Source organism: Bombyx mandarina, chromosome 05, assembly GCF_030267445.1.
Source record: "Bombyx mandarina strain Sakado chromosome 05, ASM3026744v2".
Taxonomy (NCBI): domain Eukaryota; kingdom Metazoa; phylum Arthropoda; class Insecta; order Lepidoptera; family Bombycidae; genus Bombyx; species Bombyx mandarina.
This window is the reverse complement of record NC_143212.1, coordinates 4,001,869-4,022,803: the sequence shown is the minus strand read 5'-3', so window position 1 is coordinate 4,022,803 and position 20,935 is coordinate 4,001,869. Positions and strand designations below refer to the sequence as shown.

Below are 20,935 nucleotides of genomic sequence, written 5' to 3'. Positions count from 1 at the left end.
CGAGGTCCCCACGCCTAGGGGGCGCGCGGGGTATGTGGGACTGGTCCGCGAATGCAAGATCCGATCTCCGTCCGGGGTCAGAACCCGGTCAGAGTAAGGGGCTTTCCGCGGTCAACACTACAACCAGACGGGAGATCCTGGCTACCTCAAGTTATTACCTGCTCTCTGTCGTGCAATTCACTCTTAACTAATGTGTATTTTGCTTTGTAAGTCCCTCCGGTCCTAAGGTATGAGGAGCCTGGTGTATTCATATTGAATTGTGCGACTATGCTGACTTTCCAAATGTTTGGGAACAGGTATGAATTTTGAATACGTACTGAACGCGTCATTGCGTACTGAACGCGTCATTGCGTACTGAACGCGTCATTGTCACGACGTATTTTAATGACGAGGCAATAAAGTCATATAATTAAAAAAAAGAGGGCATTATTATAATATGTTTGCGAAACCAGTAAATGAGTCTAAATTGTTGTCAGCCCACACGGGTGGGTATCAGCTTCCGGCCTATTCCTACTACGAAGTACCTAGTCGAGGGCTAAATTTTTTTTTTCCTTAGATGGTTGGACGAGCTCACAGCCCACCTGGTGTTAAGTGGTTACTAGAGCCCATATACATCTACAACAATCCCGCCACCCACGTTGAGGTATAAGTTCTAAGGTCTCAAGTATAGTTACAACGGCTGCCTCACCCTTCAAACCGAAACGCATTACTATTTCAAGCAGAAATAGGCAGGGTGGTGGTGGTACCACCCACGCGGACTCACAAGAGGTCCTACCACCAGTAATTACGCAAATTATAATTTTGCGGGTTTGATTCTTATTACACGATGTTATTCCTTCACCGTGGAAGTCAATCGTGAGCATTTGTTGAGTACATATTTCATTACAAAAATTGGTACCCGCCTGGGATTTGAACACCGGTGCATCGCTCAACACGAATACACCAGACTTCTTATCCCTAAGGCCCCGACGACTTCAAAAGTTTAATAGGCACAATTAATAAACATTACAGCTAAGACTTCGATCCAAACTGCACGATTGCATTCATTTTACATAACGGGGCCGCCTTTATACTATTCAATTGAAATTTGGAGCTCATTACTCAAGACCTCAAGGCGGATGGCGGCATTCGCGTCGCGATGTCCACGGGCTGTGCCAACCAACACCAGGTCGGCCGTGAGGTCATCAAACTCCCTATGGGGGGACTAGTTAGTAAGGCTAAACGTAAAATTTACAAGAAAAAGCTAAATTGTTCAAAAATAACGAATAAAGTGTCATCAGTAAATAAGATTAATATCTAAGCATTCCTCTTTAATCTTAACTTCAACATTTAAGTAGGTTAACAAATCAACTCATTTCCCTGTAGTATAATTTGGCAGTTAGAATACATTCATCAAGTCATAATGAGCATCCAGTGGCCCTTTATTTTTCCATACATCACTTTAATTACGGCTATAACAACAAAAAGGTTACACTTCTTGACGGTTTTTAATCGTAGAGCTTATTTTTATGGTGCAAATCACCAAAATATTTTGTTTCTTTTAAAATTTCCGTGTAAGGATTAGTTGTGATATATTATAGTCGATATTTAATACAGTATGATACAAATCAGTGCAGCATTTTTAACATTAGGACTTGGAATAATAAGAACTGTCGCTAAACATCATTAAAATTTGAGTTGCGAGATCGTTAAACAACTTTTTATTTTTATTTCTTAGATGAATGGACGAGCACACGGCCCGCCTGGTATTGAGTGGTTACCAGTGCCTAATTACGTCGACACCGTAAATACCGCTACCCAACTTAAGACATGAGTTCTTTCTCCGAGTTTCTCGTCGGATATTCTCGGTGGGTCGCGATTTCGATCCAGCGGTAGATTCAGCTCTTGCTACGGCAGGTTTTAGCAAATTCTTGCTGAGCCTCGTGAGCTGGTTCACTAGTCAAGGTGAAGCCAGAATAGTCCCTCGAGGCTACTGGCAGATATTTACATAAAAGTTTGGCGAAACCGGAACACCTAATTGCTTTTCAGTTGACATGGAAGATTGTGGTACCAAGTCAGTCTCAAAATGCTTCTAACCGGGTTTACAACTCAATAACGGATTAAGAAATAATTCAGAAGCACGATTATGATATCATTTAAGTGTGACAATCGACGGAGAATCATCAATATCTACGACGGCCATCAGAGTCCAAATCGATCCCTCATTTTTTTTCAACCCCAGAACTTTTTCAGCCATACATTTAATTTTTTAATATTCATACATTTTTCATGTGCACAAAAAAAATCGTTTGTTTTATTTCCCTTGTACACAATTGAGTACACGGTTCGCTGGATGGTAAGTGGTTACCGTCGCTCATGGATGCCAGCACAGGCGAGCCTACCGCTAACCGCAAACTTCAAAATAGGTCAAGTCAACAACCCTAAGGCTATTGGTTCGAACCGACTGTTAATTATAATAATATATGCGTATTGATGAAAATCTTTCGTCCAGCAACTTTGTAATCCACTGGATCGAGTACACGCCAAAAATATTCGCGGCGTAACGACTTGCATTTTCGCTAATGAATTGTCGTAAGCGTCAGATTAAATTAAGGTTGCCAACTTAGTTATGTAAGATATGTTTTTCGTTTGCATGTTTTGACAGTTCAATTCGTATAATATATATTTTTAAATCGTCACGTCACGTAAGAACACGTCCCTAACTTAAAATTAAGTCTTCTATATTTTACCTTTAATACTTATAGTTGTCATGTCGTGACGTTGACACTAATAAAAATGACGATCAGATCGATCGGATGAATCAGATATTGTTAAGAAGTGATCAGTTGCTATTTCTCAAGTTATTTAACTATGTTGACATATGCATGCTTTTTTTTTATGGAGCAAATGCCCCTTCAGAACATGATTCCTTATACACCACTCGATAATGCTTCCCACCGCCGAATACAATAGTATCTTTTGATGAGGTGCTATTAAGCACTGTGTACAATTCTGGCGAACCTGCTTCGCCACTGCTCTTCACACTCCTCTTAATTACCAGTAATAGCAAATTAGCTTACCTAGAAAATTATTTTGGTCGCTCATGGGTATCAGCAATGCACTGATGCTATAGCTAATCTGCCGGTCGCTCAGAATTCCTCTCAACTCTCTTTTTCCCAATTATCTCTTACAGCTGATGAAACGATGATACTCGAAATAATAATTTCCTTACTAGCAGTTGCCAACCCTAAACCAGACAGCACGCTGTCAACAGATTGCAAGGTTTACGCGAAGGTTCAAGTCATAAAGGGCTCGGCACCCTTAATTTGCTTCATTTCCTTATTACACACACCGAATTTTAGTTACGTGACTGACAACATGTTTTGATTTTTCAAAAGCAATAAAATAAAACACAGTGACAGTAGCGGGCAGTGAAACCAAGCACGCGCCAATTTGATTACGGTTCTTTTAGAACCATCTACTGTTGAAGTGGATTGGTGTTATGAAATGTTGTGAGTACACTTTTTTTTCCTATCTACTGATAGCCTTGAGAGGCTATTTCAGCTTCGCCTTGACGTGTACGTGAGTTCACGGTGCTCAAACCGGGAGTGTTGCTAGAACTGGCCCTAACAAGAGCAGTGCTTCGTGGAATCTACCACCGGATCGGAAACGCGAGACCACCACCAGCCACCACGAGTCGACTGACCAAGACCAGAAAGCACTGAGAAGATCCGGTGAGAACCTCAATGGGCTGTGTGCTGTATGGTTAATTTACTTGTCGAGCCCTTCGTCGCAAGCGACAGGTTCGGCGAGGACGGTAATCGGAAAGTCCGCATGAGTTGTCGTCACTGACGTGCCTATCTTGACCGCAAATCAGTTGCGCGTTCCAGTTTGAAGGGAAGAGTTTGTTTTCTACTATACCATTATTAAATACTAGCGGCCCGCTCCGGCTCCGCTCGGATCTTTAACAAAAATTTCAACGATAATTGACGTTGTTTTATTTTTTAAACAAAAAAACACTTATTGCGGCATAACTACAATAGTTAGACATATGCTGTCGTGATACTTTTTGTAATTAATAATGTGTTCTACAAAGTACGTAGTACATTATTTTATTCTATCATCAATAGTTTTCTCAGGGCACGCGATATAAATATTTTAGGTAATTTTTTTACACCTTGGGTTACATTACTGGAGTTTAAGTAAGGATCCCTATTTTTTTTCAAAAAAGGTTAAGTAAGCCTATGTCACTCGGGAACAGTGTAGCTTCCAAACAGTGAAAGAATTTTTCAAATCGGATCGATAGTTTCGGAGCCTATTCAATACAAACAAACAAACAAATCTTTCCTCTTTATAATATTAGTATAGATAGATAGTAGAAAGACGTAAGTGCTACCGATAGTGGGACGTCTTGTGAGTCCATACGGGTAGGGCATATTTCTGCCGTGAAGCAGAAATGCGTTTCGGTTCGAAATATGGAGCAGCCGTTGTAGTGTCAAATTGATCGACTCATCGAATTCCATACGTGGACGCGCTGATGTTCCCAGTCGCTTAACACCGGCATACGAAGTTGATAATTGAACATTGAAAAAATTCTGACCAGAGAAGCACACGCGAAATTTATTTTAAAAAAAGATCAAAGGAGTTTCTGTCGTGAAAGATTTTAATCGCAAAGTTCACTGAGCCACATTTTACAGTTACGAGTATGTCAACCAACAATAAAATATGAAAAAGCACATAACTCCTCACGCGAACGCTCCGAGTGATCCTTTGATGATGCCAAAGTGAAGTCAACCTTGTTTCTTCGTGATTATGACGAAGATTTACGAACCGTTTCGGTGTGTTACCCATTTGGTAAAGTGATACGTTGAAAGTAATATATCATTTTGGGAACGTGCTCTTCACCGTAACAAAAATCAAGGCATGTTTATTGGTCAAGCCGAGAACCGAATGAAGTATAAGACGATTGTACAAGGAGCCACGAAGACGTTTCAAGGACACGACCTTCCTGCCGCCATTCTCCTTGAGACAAGAGTTCTAAGGTCTCAGTATAGTTACAACGGCTGCCCCGCCCTTCAAACCGAAACGCATTACTGCTTCACAGCAGAAATAAGCGGGCGGTGGTACCTACTCGCGCGGACTCACAAGACGTCCTACCACCAGTAATTACGCAAATTCTAATTTTGTGTGTTTAAATTTTATTGCTCGATGTTATTCCTTCACCGTGGAAGTCAATCGTGAACATTTGATAAGTACCTACGTATTTCATTAGAAAAATTGGTACCCGTCCGCGGGATTCGAACACTGTTGCTACATACGAATGCACCGGACGCCTTATCCTTTAGGCTACAACGACTTCAAATTCTTTATAATACAACCACCCACCTTTATAATAATGTAATCTAGAGAAGTAATATCTTGAACTTAATGCTATCTTGAAACTCGAGATTCCAGTTTCAATTGTCGCTGACGAAATATGGGCGCGTGATTTCTTCGCCACATAATTGTGGTGCCTATGCGTGCAGGAGCTTTTTCAACAATATAGCGCTTAGATAATTATTACTGGTTGTAGGACCTCTTGAGAGTCCGTGCGGGTAGGTACCGCCACCCTGCCTATTTCTGCCGTGAAGCAGTAATGCGTTTCGGTTTGAAGGGCGGGGCAGCCATTGTAACTATACCTACTTGAGACCTTAGAACTTATATCTCAAGGTGGGTGGCGCATTTACGTTGTTGATGTTTATGGGCTCCACTAACCACTTAACACCAGGTGGGTTGTGAGATCGTCCACCCATCATAAAAAAAAAAGATAAGATATAGCTCACTGTCGCCTGGCAGCGAGGGCAGTCTGATCATCCTCCGACGTCTGCTTCTCGTGCAGCACGCTAGCCGGCACCAGACCCTGTCGCGTCGTTATTTCGCCACCGCTGACGTCTTCTATCACACGAACTAGCCATCTGGAAGTAAAAAAAAGCGTCGAATGAATGAAAGAAATAAACAAATCGTTTATTATCTAGAAACTTTAAAATGTTCTTAGTTTCATGAAAAATTTAACATTGAATACACACAGACTATCGAAGAAATCAAAATTTTTTCTGTTCAGATTTTTTAAGTTGTAATCCTAAATATTTTATGTTAGACAGAGCACAGATTATAATTCGCTGCATATATTAAATAATTACGTCAATGTTGAATTCCACTATATAATATTTACCAAAATTTGCTTCCAGAATAAAACTCTTATTTCTGAAATATTTATTAACCTAAATTATTTACTTAAGATCAATATTAACTGGAATTAAATATTCTTCACTTAGGCACATCTACTCAAGATATTAAAAAAATAACAATTTCACGGCAATCCATTCTCACAAAGATAGTACAATACAAAATTAACAAAACACAGTGGCCAGAAAAAAAACAACCTAAGTCCGCAGAGAATAGCAGCGAATTTCTAAAAATAATTTCTGTACTAATATTTACATCGAAACTACGGTACAAAGTCAATGTACCTACACGTGACCTAAAAATCATTTTAATGCTTGTCCCTATTTCCACAGTCCACGAAACTCGTCGCTGTCAATCTTTATAAGAGGAAGTGACGTGCCCGGGTCAATGACCGGCGGGTCGACGAACTAGACTGCCTAGATCCAAGTCTAGATTTTAATAGAGCAATCAATGTCAACTGCGCTACAAGAACTGTTTATTATCGAGGGAAATGTTCTCCCACAATACCCTCTTTCACACACTCACTCCAAGTGAAGATGCCCCCTCCTTACATTGCCTCACATCGCGATGACTCAATAGGCGTTAATAAATGTTTTCGATTTTGGCTAATTTACAGTGGTTTCAATAAATGCAGTTTTAAATGTTAAATACTTTTTTATTCTGCCCATGAGGGGTCTAATTAATTATATAGCAAATATGGTGGTAGGACCTCTTGTGAGTCCGCGCGGGTAGGTACTACGACTCTGCCTTTTTCTGCCGTGAAGCAGTACCCGTTTCGGTTTGAAGGGTGGGGCAGCCGTTGTAACTATATTTGAGACCTCAGAGCTCATATCTCAAGGTGGGTGGCGCATTAAGTCGTAGATGTCTATGGGCTCCAGTAACTACTTAGCACCAGGGCTGTGAGCTCGTCCACCCAAAAAAGCAAAAAAAAAAGAAAAAATTTTTTTTGAGCATGTTGTCCATAGTCCCTATATGGAACAACGGTGAAATTGCAAAACTCAATCCTACTACTGACCTTCTTATATGCTAGCCATTTCAATCGATATACCAACACGAACCAAGCTCTAATATTATTAAATTCTCGACGTAAAATATAGCAGCCGTCAAAACGAAGCAATCATAAAAATGTTCTAACACATATTTAAAAGAAGTAGGTGACCGATTTTGCTTTTGCACAAAAATATACAGATTACCATTATAAATGTTCTACCTGAATGTGTCTTTTAATCACAACAAGCGGCCCGCTCCGGCTCCGCTCGGGTGTTTAACAAAAATTTCAACGATATTTGATGTTGTTTTATTTTTTTAAATAAAAGAACACTTATTGCGGTATAACTATAATAGTTAGACATTATGCTGTCGTGACACTTTTTGTAAATAATAATGTGTTCTTCAAAGTCGTAGTACATTATTTTATTCTATCATCAATAGTTTCCGCAGGCCACGCGATGTAAATAATATTTTAGGTAATTTTTTTATACCTTGGGTTACATTATTGGAGTTTTAGTAAGGAACCACATTTTTTTTTCAAAAAAGATTATGCCTATGTCACTCAGGAATAGTGTAGCTTCCAAACAGTGAAAAAATTCAAATCGGTTCAGTAGTTTCGGAGCCTATTCGATACAAACAAACAGACAAATCTTTCCTCTTTATAATATTAGTATAGAAGTATAGATAACATTGTTGTTTTAAATCGTTTGCCCGCCTCATTTGTATTCGCACGCTTCCTTGTAAACGTACGAATTATGTCGTGTTTTTATTTTATTATCGGTCATTTATAATTGGTAACGACGCGGTAAATCGATGGAATGCGCGCTTTGAAGTTCGTCTGAATTTATTATCGTTATAGTCCGAATAAAGAATTCGCACACTAGTTACTATTTGTCTTATATAATATCATCATCAATTAAACAGTAAACAGCCATACGGCATTTCAACGACGCGCTAAAATATCTACCTTTCTAAGATAACCTGAAATATAATTTATCTACAAACCGTCATGTTTATCTTGTCTCAAAGTTCACGTTGTGATGTCTACGGATTCCACTTGACCACTTTAAATTTATTTTTATTGCTTAGATGGACGGACGAGCTCACAGCCCACCTGATGTTAAGTGGTTACTGGAGCCCATAGACGTCTATGACGTAAATGCGCCACGCACCTTGAGATATAAGTTCTAAGATCTCAGTATAGTTACAACGACTACGCCACTCCTCAAGCCGAAACGCATCACTGCTTCACGGCAGAAATAGGCAGGGTGGTGGTACCTACCCGTGCGGACTTACAAGAGGTCCTTACCACCAGTAATTACGCAAATTATAATTTTACAGGTTTGATTTTTATGACACGATGTTATTCCTTCACCGTGAAAGTCAATCGTGAACAATTGTTAAGTACGTATTTCATTAGAAAAATTGATACTTGCCAGCGGGATTCGAACACCGTTGCATCGCTACATACGAATGCACCGGACGTCTTATCCTTTAGGCCACAGCGACTTTAAATTCTTTTTAATACACCCCACCCACCTTTAAAATACAGAATAAACGGAATACACGGAGAAAAAATATATTTCCAACAATCATAACACACATCACTTATCTTAACTGTGTTAGAAGAAAATTCAGAAACAATTTCCTTTTCACTCGCTAAAATATGAAGGCGAATTACACACCACATCAAACGTACGAATGTAATACAGCAATAAAACTATATTCAAAGTAGTACGTTTTTTTGTACAATTGTTATAATTTATTCAAACAAGTATTTAGCGTCACGTTGTCCGGTGGAAGGCGGCCAACTGACACAAACGTATTTTTCCAACTCCATATAACCATTTTATCATTATTAAAAATTTCCAAGAACAATATATTTGTTGCCTTTGATTATTGCGAGTTCTAAGGAAACGTTGTCAGCTGTATTATTTGATGTTTAAAAAATTGTTTTGGCTGAGGTTGGATAGGAAACTAGAGAAGAGCTATGAGTTCACGAGAGTGCAATGGGTTCACAGATGCAGACTTTTTTTTTTCTTAAATAGGTGACGAGCTCACAGCCCACCTGGTGTTAAGTAGTTACTGGAGCTCACAGACATCTACGACGTAAATGCGTCAACCACCTGCCCCACCCTTCAAACCGAAACGCATTACTGCTTCACGGCAGAAATAGCCAGGGTGGTGGTACCTACCCGCGCGGACACACAAGAGGTCTTACCACTAGTAAAAATACATAAATCATCATATGAACTTCTAATAAGTAGTTCATATAAGACGGGGTTACGAGCTCGTTCATCGCGTTCATCACACTGGCTACCACTAAGTACTTCTAAGATATAAGGGGGAGATTAAAGAAAGCTACTAATAGCATTTGACAATGTATGTTTGATGCGGTTTGTAGCGGTACCTAAATTTTTCCCTACCTAATCATTAGTAGCCTAAGGAGCTATTCCAACTTCACGCGGACCGGTAAGTGAGATCTCGGGATCAACCCTGAGATAATTGTTAACACTAGCCCTAGCAAAAGCAGTGCTTCTACTACAGTGAATCTCTACCGGATCGGAATCGCGTCTCACTGAGAAGATCCCACGAGAAATTCGATAGGTTGTGTCTATGGGGATCTATATACAGGGTGTTACAAAACTACCAGTAAAGCCGAAAGGAAGTTAAATAGGGCCTTATAAAGAGTCCGTTCACAATATTTAAGAACCGTTGTAGCCCAAAAAAATAAAATATAATTTTGACTGATGTGCAAACCCTATTTCAGTAAAATCAAAAACTATGCAGAATGTACCTACATTTCTACTAGAAGCAGCTGTTATAGGATATCGATTAGAAGATTTGAAATTTACAATATATATTTTTTCCAAGTTGACATTTTTTGAAGCCAGTACTTGGGTATAATAATATTCTTGTACTGAAGTAGCAAACATTTATGAATGAAAAATAGAAAAACAATAAAGTAGACAATTATTAGGTAAAATAGTTAGGTAGGTAGGCCTTTCTGTTAAATAGTCTGATTCCCTGACTTGACAGTTTACTAGCAATGACAAAATTTTTGGCTTTGATAATTCATTATATTTTTACGGGGTGTTTTGTAACACGTTGTATAATTATCGAGCACAAAGCATTTTTTTTTTATTGCTTAGATGGGTGGACGAGCTCACAGCCCACCTGGTGTTAAGTGGTTACTGGAGCCCATGGACATCTACAACGTAAATGCGCCACCCATCTTGAGACATAAGTTCTAAGATCTCAGTATAGTTACAACGGCTGCCTCAACCTTCAAACCGAAACGCATTGCTGCTTCACGGCAGAAATAGGCAGGGCGGTGGTACCTACCCGCGCGGACTCACAACAGGTCCTACCACCAGTAATCAATCTAGCTAATTCTAAACTAGTTCCCGACCACAATATTCGAATTCACAATGTTCGTTTGACATTCGACCTATATTGCAACAAAGTTGTCTAATATACATTGCGATCAGCGACAACATTGCTGTGCGCTAAATACGTGCGTACAGCTCGCTACATTTAGCCCTGTATCAGTTTAAATGAGCCAGTTTATAGCTCACTAACTTCACACTTAAAATAAACTCTAAAATTGTAAATCGCCAGTAGTTTAATACTATTTTCCTGTGCGCTTACTAGTTTCGGAAACACATTAAACATATTTTATACCACTTTTACGGTCGAAATGTCAGAAATAATATAGTGACAATAAAAAAGGAAGATTAAACAGTGAAATTAGTTTTAATTACTTCTTTTTATTTATTTTTTGCATAGATGGGTGGAAGAGCTCACAGCGAACCTGGTGTTAAGTGGTTACCGGAGCCCCAACACATCTATAACGTAAATGCCGCCAGCCACCTGCCCTACCCTTCAAACAATTCATTACTGCTTTACGGCAGAAATAGGCAGGGTGGTGGTACCTACACGTATGGACTCACAAGACGTCCTATCGCCAGTAATTACGCACATTATAACTTTTCAGGTCTGATTTTTATTACACGATGTTATTACTTCACCGTGGAAGTCAACCGTGAACATTTGCTAAGGACATATTTCATTAGAAAAATTGGTACAAGCTTGCGGGATTCGAACACCGGTGTATCGTTAAAAACGAATGTACCGGATGCCTTACCCTTTAGGCCACAACAATGTTCTCCCTTAATACTCTCTTGAATTACTAATTGAATTAGTCTACTAACTAAAACCAAACGTGAATACAAACGCTATTTGTTTATACTATTGCCTATATCTACCGCGTGATAATCATAATTCCTACGCTGAAACTCGGGGTAGACAATTGTCTCAATAAAACTGAGATTTTGAGGTATGGTCTCAAAATGAGTAGTTTCATTCACATTCCAGTGTCTATTAGCACCAGTGACGACTTTACGGCAGGTAGTTATAAGCCCATCAGTGCAATAACATCGAACCTAAATTCCCTAAATTCAAATTTTCATCATCATCTTCGGCCTTACAGCCCGGGGTGGGCATTAGCCTGGTCCAGTATGTATCTCCAGACTGCTCTGTTCAGCAGGGATTTCTCCTTCCAGATCTTGACACCGTGAACTTTGAGGTCATGCACTACGCCGTTCTTTCCAAAAGTGGGCGATAACGCCCCCTTGTGGACGCTACAGGCCTAAAGGGGCGCGGTTTTAGATCCAGAAAAATAATGGGGGCGTGGTCTAGAGGCTTGGCTTAGATTTGTAATGTCATTTAGGAGGACTCTTACTCTTAACTGAGCTCTCGTTATAGTGGTTTTTGCAGTAGATGAAAAATGGGGGCGCTAAAAATGAATTTATTCTCAAAGTGGGCAATAACAAAATAAGTTTAGGAACCCCTGCTACGCCATCTAACCATCGGAGTTTTGGGCCTGCCACGACTTCTGCGGCCCCCTGGTTTTCCATATAGTAGTTGTCTTGGCTTTCTCGTCTCCTCCATTCGAAATTCAAATCTTGTTCAATATAAATCACAATTTTCTGGAACATTAAAATCTAAACGATACATTAAAACCAAGAACGCGTGTACTTCAGGTGTATCGAGAGCGACATGCATGAATCGGAAATATGTCTACGTTAACAGAACTAAAAAGACGTATGTAAAATTACCGTTCAAGCAAATACAATATTTATGAGTTGGTAATTAAGCACATGCATTCTCTTTTTGTGACAACTAAGACACCACTCTGATAGTGTTTATTAAATTGATTAATTAAATACAAATTGGGGTAGCATTGTTTTCCAAAATATTTTTTAAGGTATTTTTATATGTATGTTATATTTCGCAAAAAGTAAAACGGCTGATACCATTGAAAACGTCGGTATAGGGCCGATGTACACAGTTTTGATAATGGTTTGGTCGACTGGGTGTTTGAGGACATCTGACCTTCCAACTAAAAGAGACTACCGACCACGGTTCCTTCCAATAAGAGTCTGTGCCGCATCAGGAGAATGAGTGCCAACGTTGTGGCTGCCACGTGAACCAGTTCTGACGTGTGCTCTGACACACCCTGTTTCGCCGAACGGGATTTTTTTTTTCTTCTTTCTATTCTGGTAACCTCGAGGGGCTATTCTAGATTCACCGAGCTAGTAGGTGAGCACACGGGGCTCAAACCGGGAGTGTTGCTAGCATTGGCCCTAGCAAGAATAGTGCTTCGCAGAATCTACCGCTGGATCGGAAATGCGACCCACTGAGAAGATCCGGCGAGAAACTCAGTGGGCTGTGTCTATAGGTTAATTTACTCGTCGAGCCCTTCGTCGCAAGCGACAGGTTCGGCGAGGTATTTAAAAACACGGCTAATGGATCGGAGCATCGCGGCGCAGCATCATCGGAGCGCATCAAGACCTTTTGGATATGATACTCGACTGCAATTAGTCGTTGTAGCCAGTCTTTTATTTCTCCGAGCTCATAGCCTCGCAAAAGGACACGACGACTGAGAGAAAAATCTCTTCTGTCCCACACCACCTTTGTAACAGATTCAGCGAATAGCTTATAAAGACAACGCATTCTCTTTTTGCAGTTTTCGTAAAGATATAGAGAACAGAATAACTGTAAGTCGCGGCCACTTCGATAAAGCGGCACGACACGAGAACCCTATCATCGTGGCCGCCGGTAGCTAAATAGTCGATCCTGCGGACCAAATAGTGAACGGTCGACGTCGCCCAAAACACGTCATCTCGGATCCTCCCGATCCACTAAAGGTGCTTTTAGGTACTCCAAGCACCGGTCATCGTCGAACCCATCGCTTGCGACGAAGGGCTCGGCGAATAAAATAACCCACAGACACAGCTCACTGAGTTTCTCGCCGGATCTTTTTTTTTTATTGCTTGGATGGGTGATCTTCCATGGCGTGATCTTCTCAGTGGGTCGCATTTCTGACCTAGTGGTAGATTCTGCGAAACACGGCTCTTGCTAGGGTTCGTGTTAGGAACGTCGTCAGGTTTGAGCCCCGTGAGCTCACCTACTAGCCCGGTGACGCTGACATGGTTTCTCTAGACCATCAGCTTATGTAGGGAAAAAAAAGTAGGTCGCGCACGCTTCAAGTGCATCAATAAGTGTGAGTCTTTAGCCTATTTATACTTCACATAACCATAACCCCGCTTTTCGTTCGATTCCCATAACAGAAACCCATTTCGAAATCACTAATTCGTTTTACGGACATTACATCCGTTGTTTATATCCCACACATACGTACCTATGTACGTCTATGTCTATGTTGTACGTTTCCTACGGGAATTATACGGAAATAAACTATGTAACCGTGTACCATGAACTCTAACTAGAATGCTGAATGTGGGACGAGTCATATGTGAGTGATGTGCCCGATCTCTGAGGTCGATGACTTTGATTAATATTAGACGCAGACTCTTATAATATTAGAGACTTTCTTTCATGAAATTCAAGTATACTTTGAGGTGTGATTTATTTAGTCACGTACTTGGTTTTGAGCTGAGAGAAATGCTTGCTAGTGGTAGAAGGTGTCCTGTCATACCTTTTTTTTACCTATGCTGATAGCATTGAGAGGCTATTTTACCATATCCTTGACGTGTAGGTGAGCGAACTCGCGGGACTCTAACCGGAAATGCTGTTAACACTGGCCCTAGTAAGAACCAGTTTCGCAGATTCTACCACCGGATCGGAAACGCGACCAGCTGAGAAGATCCGGCGAGAAATTCAGTCGGCATGTGCCATACCCATTCGGGTACCACAAACCTGTTTATTTATCATGAAATTGATATCTGTTTTAAAAGTAGAACAAAATTAGTATTAATGCAAGCGTTGATAAGTTGACGATTTTACGGGTTATTTGGTGATGAGTTATTACCGATGGATGTCTTAACGCGAATGGCGTGACCTACCCTGAGAATTAAGGTCGACGCATTTATTTCTACCCTACATCCTACATCCAAGGAACAGATTACTTTAACAACAGATATAACAATATAACGTCGTGTAGTTTAATTTTATTATAAACTTATTAAAATTAAACGTAACCTTTTTTTACTCTACCTATTCGTTACCAGTCCTATCAGCCTAAGGGGCTATTCCAGCTAAGCCCGTATGAGTGGGTGAGCTCACGGGCTCAACCTAAGAGAATTTGCTAACACTAGCCCTAGCAAGAGCAGTGCTCCGCAGAATCTACCAATCGAAATCGTGATCCACTGAGAATATCCAGCGAGAAACTCAGTGGGCAGTGAACATTTTAAAACACGTACAGTAATTGAATTCGGCTCGTTCAAAATATAAACATATCTCCGGTTAAATCGACGCGTGACGCCGCTAAAAGCAGATTTATAATTGGAGTAAATCTAATTTTCTATTTCAATTAACATGTCAAATATCTCATTTAAAATAACACGATGCTTTTAATTATATTTAACGTTGGTTTGTCAAAATATTTTACATTATTATTTAAGGTTTATTAAAAGCGGAAACTGTAAAACTGCGGAGATAGTTATACTTAGCGACTAACAAATACTATTGTATTATAAAATCGGAACAAATGTGATTTGACACCATTTCTAATATTAGGTTATTTAGTTCAGAAAGAGGAGCATCAAAACACCGATATAATTTACAACAAAAAACGTTAAATTTACGTTCTATTCGACTTCATTTTTATTGGGTTAATGTTCGCTGCAGAGCTTCCTTGATATGTGCAAGCGTGCAACGTTTTCATTTTAAATATTCACATTTGTTTGTGTTAACTGAGATTAAGAAATTTCGCACGTCCGCATACAAATAACAACAATGATTACATGAGGTTCAATTGCAATATTAAGGGGCAATTGCTGTCTCTTTCAGATGACGATGCCGTGACGCTGTATTATCTGGAACCGCTGCGTTCATCGACAGTGCGTTTCCATAGGTCGTTTTTTGTCACGTACCATCCGGCTATGGAATGAGCTCCCCTCCACGGTGTTTCCCGAACGCTATGACATGTCCCTCTTTAAAAGAGGCTTGTGGAGAGTATGAAGCGGTAGGCAGCGGCTTGGCTCTGCCCCTGGCATTGCTGAAGTCCATGGGTGACGGTAACCACTCACCATCAGGTGGGCCACCAGTAAATCCTTCAATCATAAAAAAAAAATCAATTTTTCAAGATAAAATTTTCGCGAAATCGTTTTTCATTTAATATCTTCTGTAAGCCTAAATTAATAATATTTGATTCCTGTTAATATCTGTTAGAGTAAAATATGATATTATTCGACAAAACTCATAAGAAAAAATATATTGATTAGCTCTGTGATGTGACTACGAAGACTGTCAATACTTGAATCTCATTTAAAACGTCTGAATTCAACAAAACTTTTCATATCCACAATCTAAATTTGCCTAAAAAAAAAAAGAACGAAACCGCGAAATTATTTACGACCAAACAAAATGATAGTAAAATTTATAAATGCTGCGAAAAAATAAAATATAGTAATATGCAGTTCTTAATTCTCACCATAATTTTGATAATGTATTATTAGGAAAATAGATCAAGATTTATCAATATAATCTCGCACAAAGCGTTCTTTCAGCTCGTAAAACGTTGTACGTAACAACTTCATAACAAAAGCGGCTCATTCGAATCCCATGAAATTTTATGTTTTATTTTACGATTCATCGTAATTTTCGACGGTGCTACAGGTGCTCTTGTTTTTTTTATTATTAAATCGGACCGAAGTGTAAAGGCAACAAAGATTAGTTTTATTTAGAATTAATTACACGGATAAAGCAAAGGGGGTGGAACATGGCTATGATAGGCCCGCTGAGCTACTCGCCGGATCTTCTCAGTGGGTCGCGATTCCAATCCAGTGGTAGATTCTGCGAAGCACTGCTCTTGCTAGGGCTAGTGCTAGTAAATTCACTCAGGTTGAGCCCGTGAGCTCACCTACCCATCCGAGCTTAGCTTAGGCTACCGGCGTATATGTAGGAAATAAAAAATACCAAATAACAGTATTCCCACACCACCTAGCAAAACAAAGACACAATCTTCCGAATACAATCATAAATATCTAGTCAAAAACGTTCAATGCACAATGCAATTAATTTACTAAATATAATAGAAGCGATATTTCGTCATCTATACTTCTATACTAATATTATAAAGAGGAAAGATTTGTTTGTTTGTATTGAATAGGCTCCGAAACTACTGAACCGATTTTAAAAATTATTTCACTGTTTGAAAGCTACACTATTTCCGGGTAACATAGGCTATAATATTTTTTGAAAAATATTAGGGATCCTTAATAAAACTCCAATAATATAGCCCGAGGTGTAAAAAAATTACCTAAAATATTCTTTACATCGCGTGCCCTGCGAAAACTATTAATGATAGAATAAAATAATGTACCTACTACGACTTTGTGGAACATGTTATTATTTACAAAAAGTGTCGTTATATTTATGCCGTAATAAGTTTTATTTTATTTAAAAAATAAAACAACGTCAAATATCGTTGAAATTTTTATTACAGACCCGAGCGGAGCCGGAACGGGCTGCTTGTTCAATCATAAAACAAGTTTAGAAGTAAATAACACGCTGTTAATAAATATTCATTTACGATTCGAACTAAAGCAAGAGTTCTGAAAGGGGTCACTCGCGTCCACCACTAACGATGGGCCTGTCAATCGAACGCCGTGACGAATGAAACCAAAATAATGAAACTGGGTTAGTTCGTCCAGTCCCGAATTAGTCCAGATCAATAACGACACATGTAACTGGGAAATGAAAAGGGTCTAGAACTTTCCTTGTCTTTTGTCGCTTTTATATCAGAACAATCTCATTGTAGTTAACGAAGTGCTACAATTACAAAAGTATAAAACATATTTTTATTTTATTGCTTAAATAGATGGACGAGTTCACGGCCTACCTGGTGTTAAGTGGCTATCGGAGCCTATAGACATCTACAAAATATATTTTTTCCTACCTTTTCTAGTAACCTAGAGTGGTGATACTAGATTCTCCGGGTGAGTAGGTGAGCTCACGGGGCTCAAACCTGACGACGTTAACATAAATGCCGCCACCTACCTTGAGATATGAGTTCTAATGTCATAGTATAGTTACAACGGCTGCCCCACCATTCAAACCGAAACGCATTACTGCTTCACGGCAGAAATAGGAATATGTCATCGGAAATCATAAGATGTACTTCGGGTTTATTCTCTAGGACATAATGACGACTTCATCTCGAAAAGTAAAAAGGTTATCTCATGAATATCATTAGCAGGCGTTAAAAAAGATTGCCTATATCGTGTTTTATGTATATTCATGAGTAATTAACCAATTTTATGTTAAGATCTTTAATGGTAAAGTACTGTAATTATTTTGATATGGTTACGAATGCTTTGCAAAGAACTAGTAAAGCAGCTTGGCACCACTGACCAGTTTATTTGTTTGCCTTTTAATCGAAAAGCTTTCTAATTTGATTTTAAATACAAGACAAGCTCATCGTCAAATATGCCTTTAATGTTTCTGATAATATTCATAGCTGCTGGATGGGCATTGCATTGAGTACCGTCCTCACTCATCGATTTCTAGATGGTTCGATTTGAACATACAGCACCCATATGTGTCCAACGGGTTTCATCAGATTATTAGTAAAAGTATTTGTAAAATAACATACAGTAGACAAGTGGGCGGTTTGTTAATAAGATGTATTTTCAGGTTATTTTCAGAACGACCACCGCGTCGTTCGTTGTCAATTATATTTAGAACTACCCTACATTTGTAATTTCGGACGCTTCTGTGGGTTGCTGGAGATCAGGTGAGATTGGTTTTAATAAATGACGAAGCCACTAGTAGTTTTCTTTTGTTTTATTTAAAAATACTACAGAAAAAATAAAATTCGTATTATTTTACTAAAAAAAAAATACAAGATGCAAGAACATTAATGCGATGATTTGTTAGAAAATAAGAATAATTAAAACTATTTAAAATTTAATATCTCGTTTTTATCTTATTTAATTGCGAAAACCGTTGAAAGTATTTTAAAGTAAGTAATCGTTTGTCTTAATAGCGTCAATCATGTGTTCGGAAAGAAAGAAAGAACGCTTAGCGAATAAATAATTTATTTCGTTTTTTTTTTTCTGTGAGGTGGATGGCGGAACTGACGAATGCAATTATTTTGAAAACCGATTTTAAAATAAAAAAATAAAATAAAATAAAAATAAAATAAAATTCATTTAATTCAGACCCTCTTAAGTCCATATGTTGTAAGTAGAATAATACTTAGAACTATGTTAGTAAAATTAAAATTAAATTAACAAGATTTTGTTATGGTGAAAATGTATTAATTATTAATCTGAAATAACTGAATTTTTCGAGAAAACCTCATTCCAATACTTACTCAGTACCTATCCTTTTCTACAGGCATGCAAAACGCTCAAAAACTCAGGTAATTGACAGATGAAATCGCCTTGCGGCGAAGATTCATGGTAGGTAATACAGGGTATAAAATGTACTTGAGAATTTATGAATGAAACATGCGAGAGGATTCGTACTGTGTGATTATAATATTACATTAATGAACTACTTTTTTTTATTGCCCTTGTAGGCAAACGAGCGTACGACCCACCTGATGGTGAGTGGTTACCGTCGCCCATGGACTTCAGCAATGCCAGAGGCAGAGCCAAGCCGCTGCCTACCGTTATATCATAAGAGAGAGACGTTCTTCTTCTAGAGCCGCACAAGCTGTGCAATTACTTGTCTGAAGAATTTTGGTGCTGACATGCTAATACCTATATATTATTATGTATAGCTGGTTGCCCCATATGATTTCATACGTTGCTATCTATGTTTAGCTTAAAGTGAAGAATGTATACAATATCGTTTTATTTATTTATTTTTTTATTTATTTTTTTATTGCTTAGAAGAGCTCACAGCCCACCTGGTGTTAAGTGGTTACTGGAGCCCATAGACATCTACAATGTAAATGCGCCACCCACCTTGAGATATAAGTTGTAAGGTCTCAGTATAGTTACAAGGGCTGCCCCACCCTTCAACCGAAACGCATTACTGCTTCACGGCGGATTATATTTATTATATTATTTTTTATCATTATAAATAATTATAAAAATCATTTCATCAAAATAATAATTGCATAATAGTTTTACTTGTAATTTAACAGGTTTTAAATTATATATTTACTGACAATTCAAATTGATGTTATTATTATCAAAACCAATTCGTTGATAAACCATATCGTTCTATAACATAACCCGAATTTCATCATGAAGTCGTAAACTAAAATGATATATAATCTGCTTCAAGAAAAATATGTCATATCGTGTGATATACAAAAGTGTCCCTTAGGAGCGCGATCGCGGTGCCAAACTATTGTTTTATTCCGTAACTAAGGTCACGTGCTTCAGAAAAATACAAGAAACAGTTTGAAAAACTCAAGTGTGGTTATTACAAAGAATGAGTATTCGCAAGACCGCACATTTTACTAACTTACTAAGATCAAATTGACTTCTACATCTTCATTGCTCTTCCAATTATATTGTTTGACTAGTCGAAATACTGGGCCAGGAAGGTCAACAAAAATCGGAGCATTATTCTTGATGACACTCCAACTTCATTTATTAATTACTAGCTGACCCGGCAGACTTCGTAGTGCCTCAATCGATAACTTTGTATAAAATAAATAATAATTTTGTATAAAATAAACTTAAAACAAACAAAAGGAATCCGTCCGACGGGGGACACATCAAAGGAAAAACAAAATTGTTATTTTTGTTTAATTCCGAGCATTTTCATATTTATCCTACCTTTTAAACCTTCTCTGGACTTCCGCAAATAATTCAAGACCAAAATTAGCCAAATCGGTCCAGCCGTTCTCGAGTTTTAGCGAGACTAACGAACAGCAATTCATTTTTATATATAGAGATTAGCGTTTATCATCCGTCGTTTCTATATAATCATGCATGAGCTAAGACAAGTGACTTGTTATTAGGTGAAACTCTACAAAACTTTAGTACGTCCAATCATAACGTAGACGACTGTGGTTTTCCACTTGCTCAGCCTTCCCTCAAAATTAACTTATCTTAGGCTAGCCGTTGGTACGTGAATAATGCACCTACATCTTCACAATGATAGGTCTCGAACCTATTCGTTAGTATTTGAAGACACCGTTGGAAAGTTCCGCCGTGACACATGATAACGCTCTTATCATAATCACTGCTAATTGCACCCCTGACCCGACTGACATAATTATCTGAATCAGCTCTCAGATGCTACTAGT

At 38.6% G+C, this 20,935-nt stretch overlaps 1 protein-coding gene across 6 annotated transcripts in view; it reads right to left on the bottom strand.

The window, feature by feature from the left end:
• The window catches only part of Obsc (Obscurin), a 125,004-nt gene that overhangs the window by 83,118 nt on the left and 20,951 nt on the right, over nt 1-20,935 (bottom strand). For all 6 annotated transcript variants that reach the window (XM_028178321.2, XM_089727321.1, XM_089727320.1 and 3 more), the window contains exon 4: nt 5,802-5,933. In XM_028178321.2, coding sequence (XP_028034122.2) covers nt 5,802-5,933 — 132 coding nt within the window. The remainder of the gene's footprint in view (nt 1-5,801; nt 5,934-20,935) is intronic.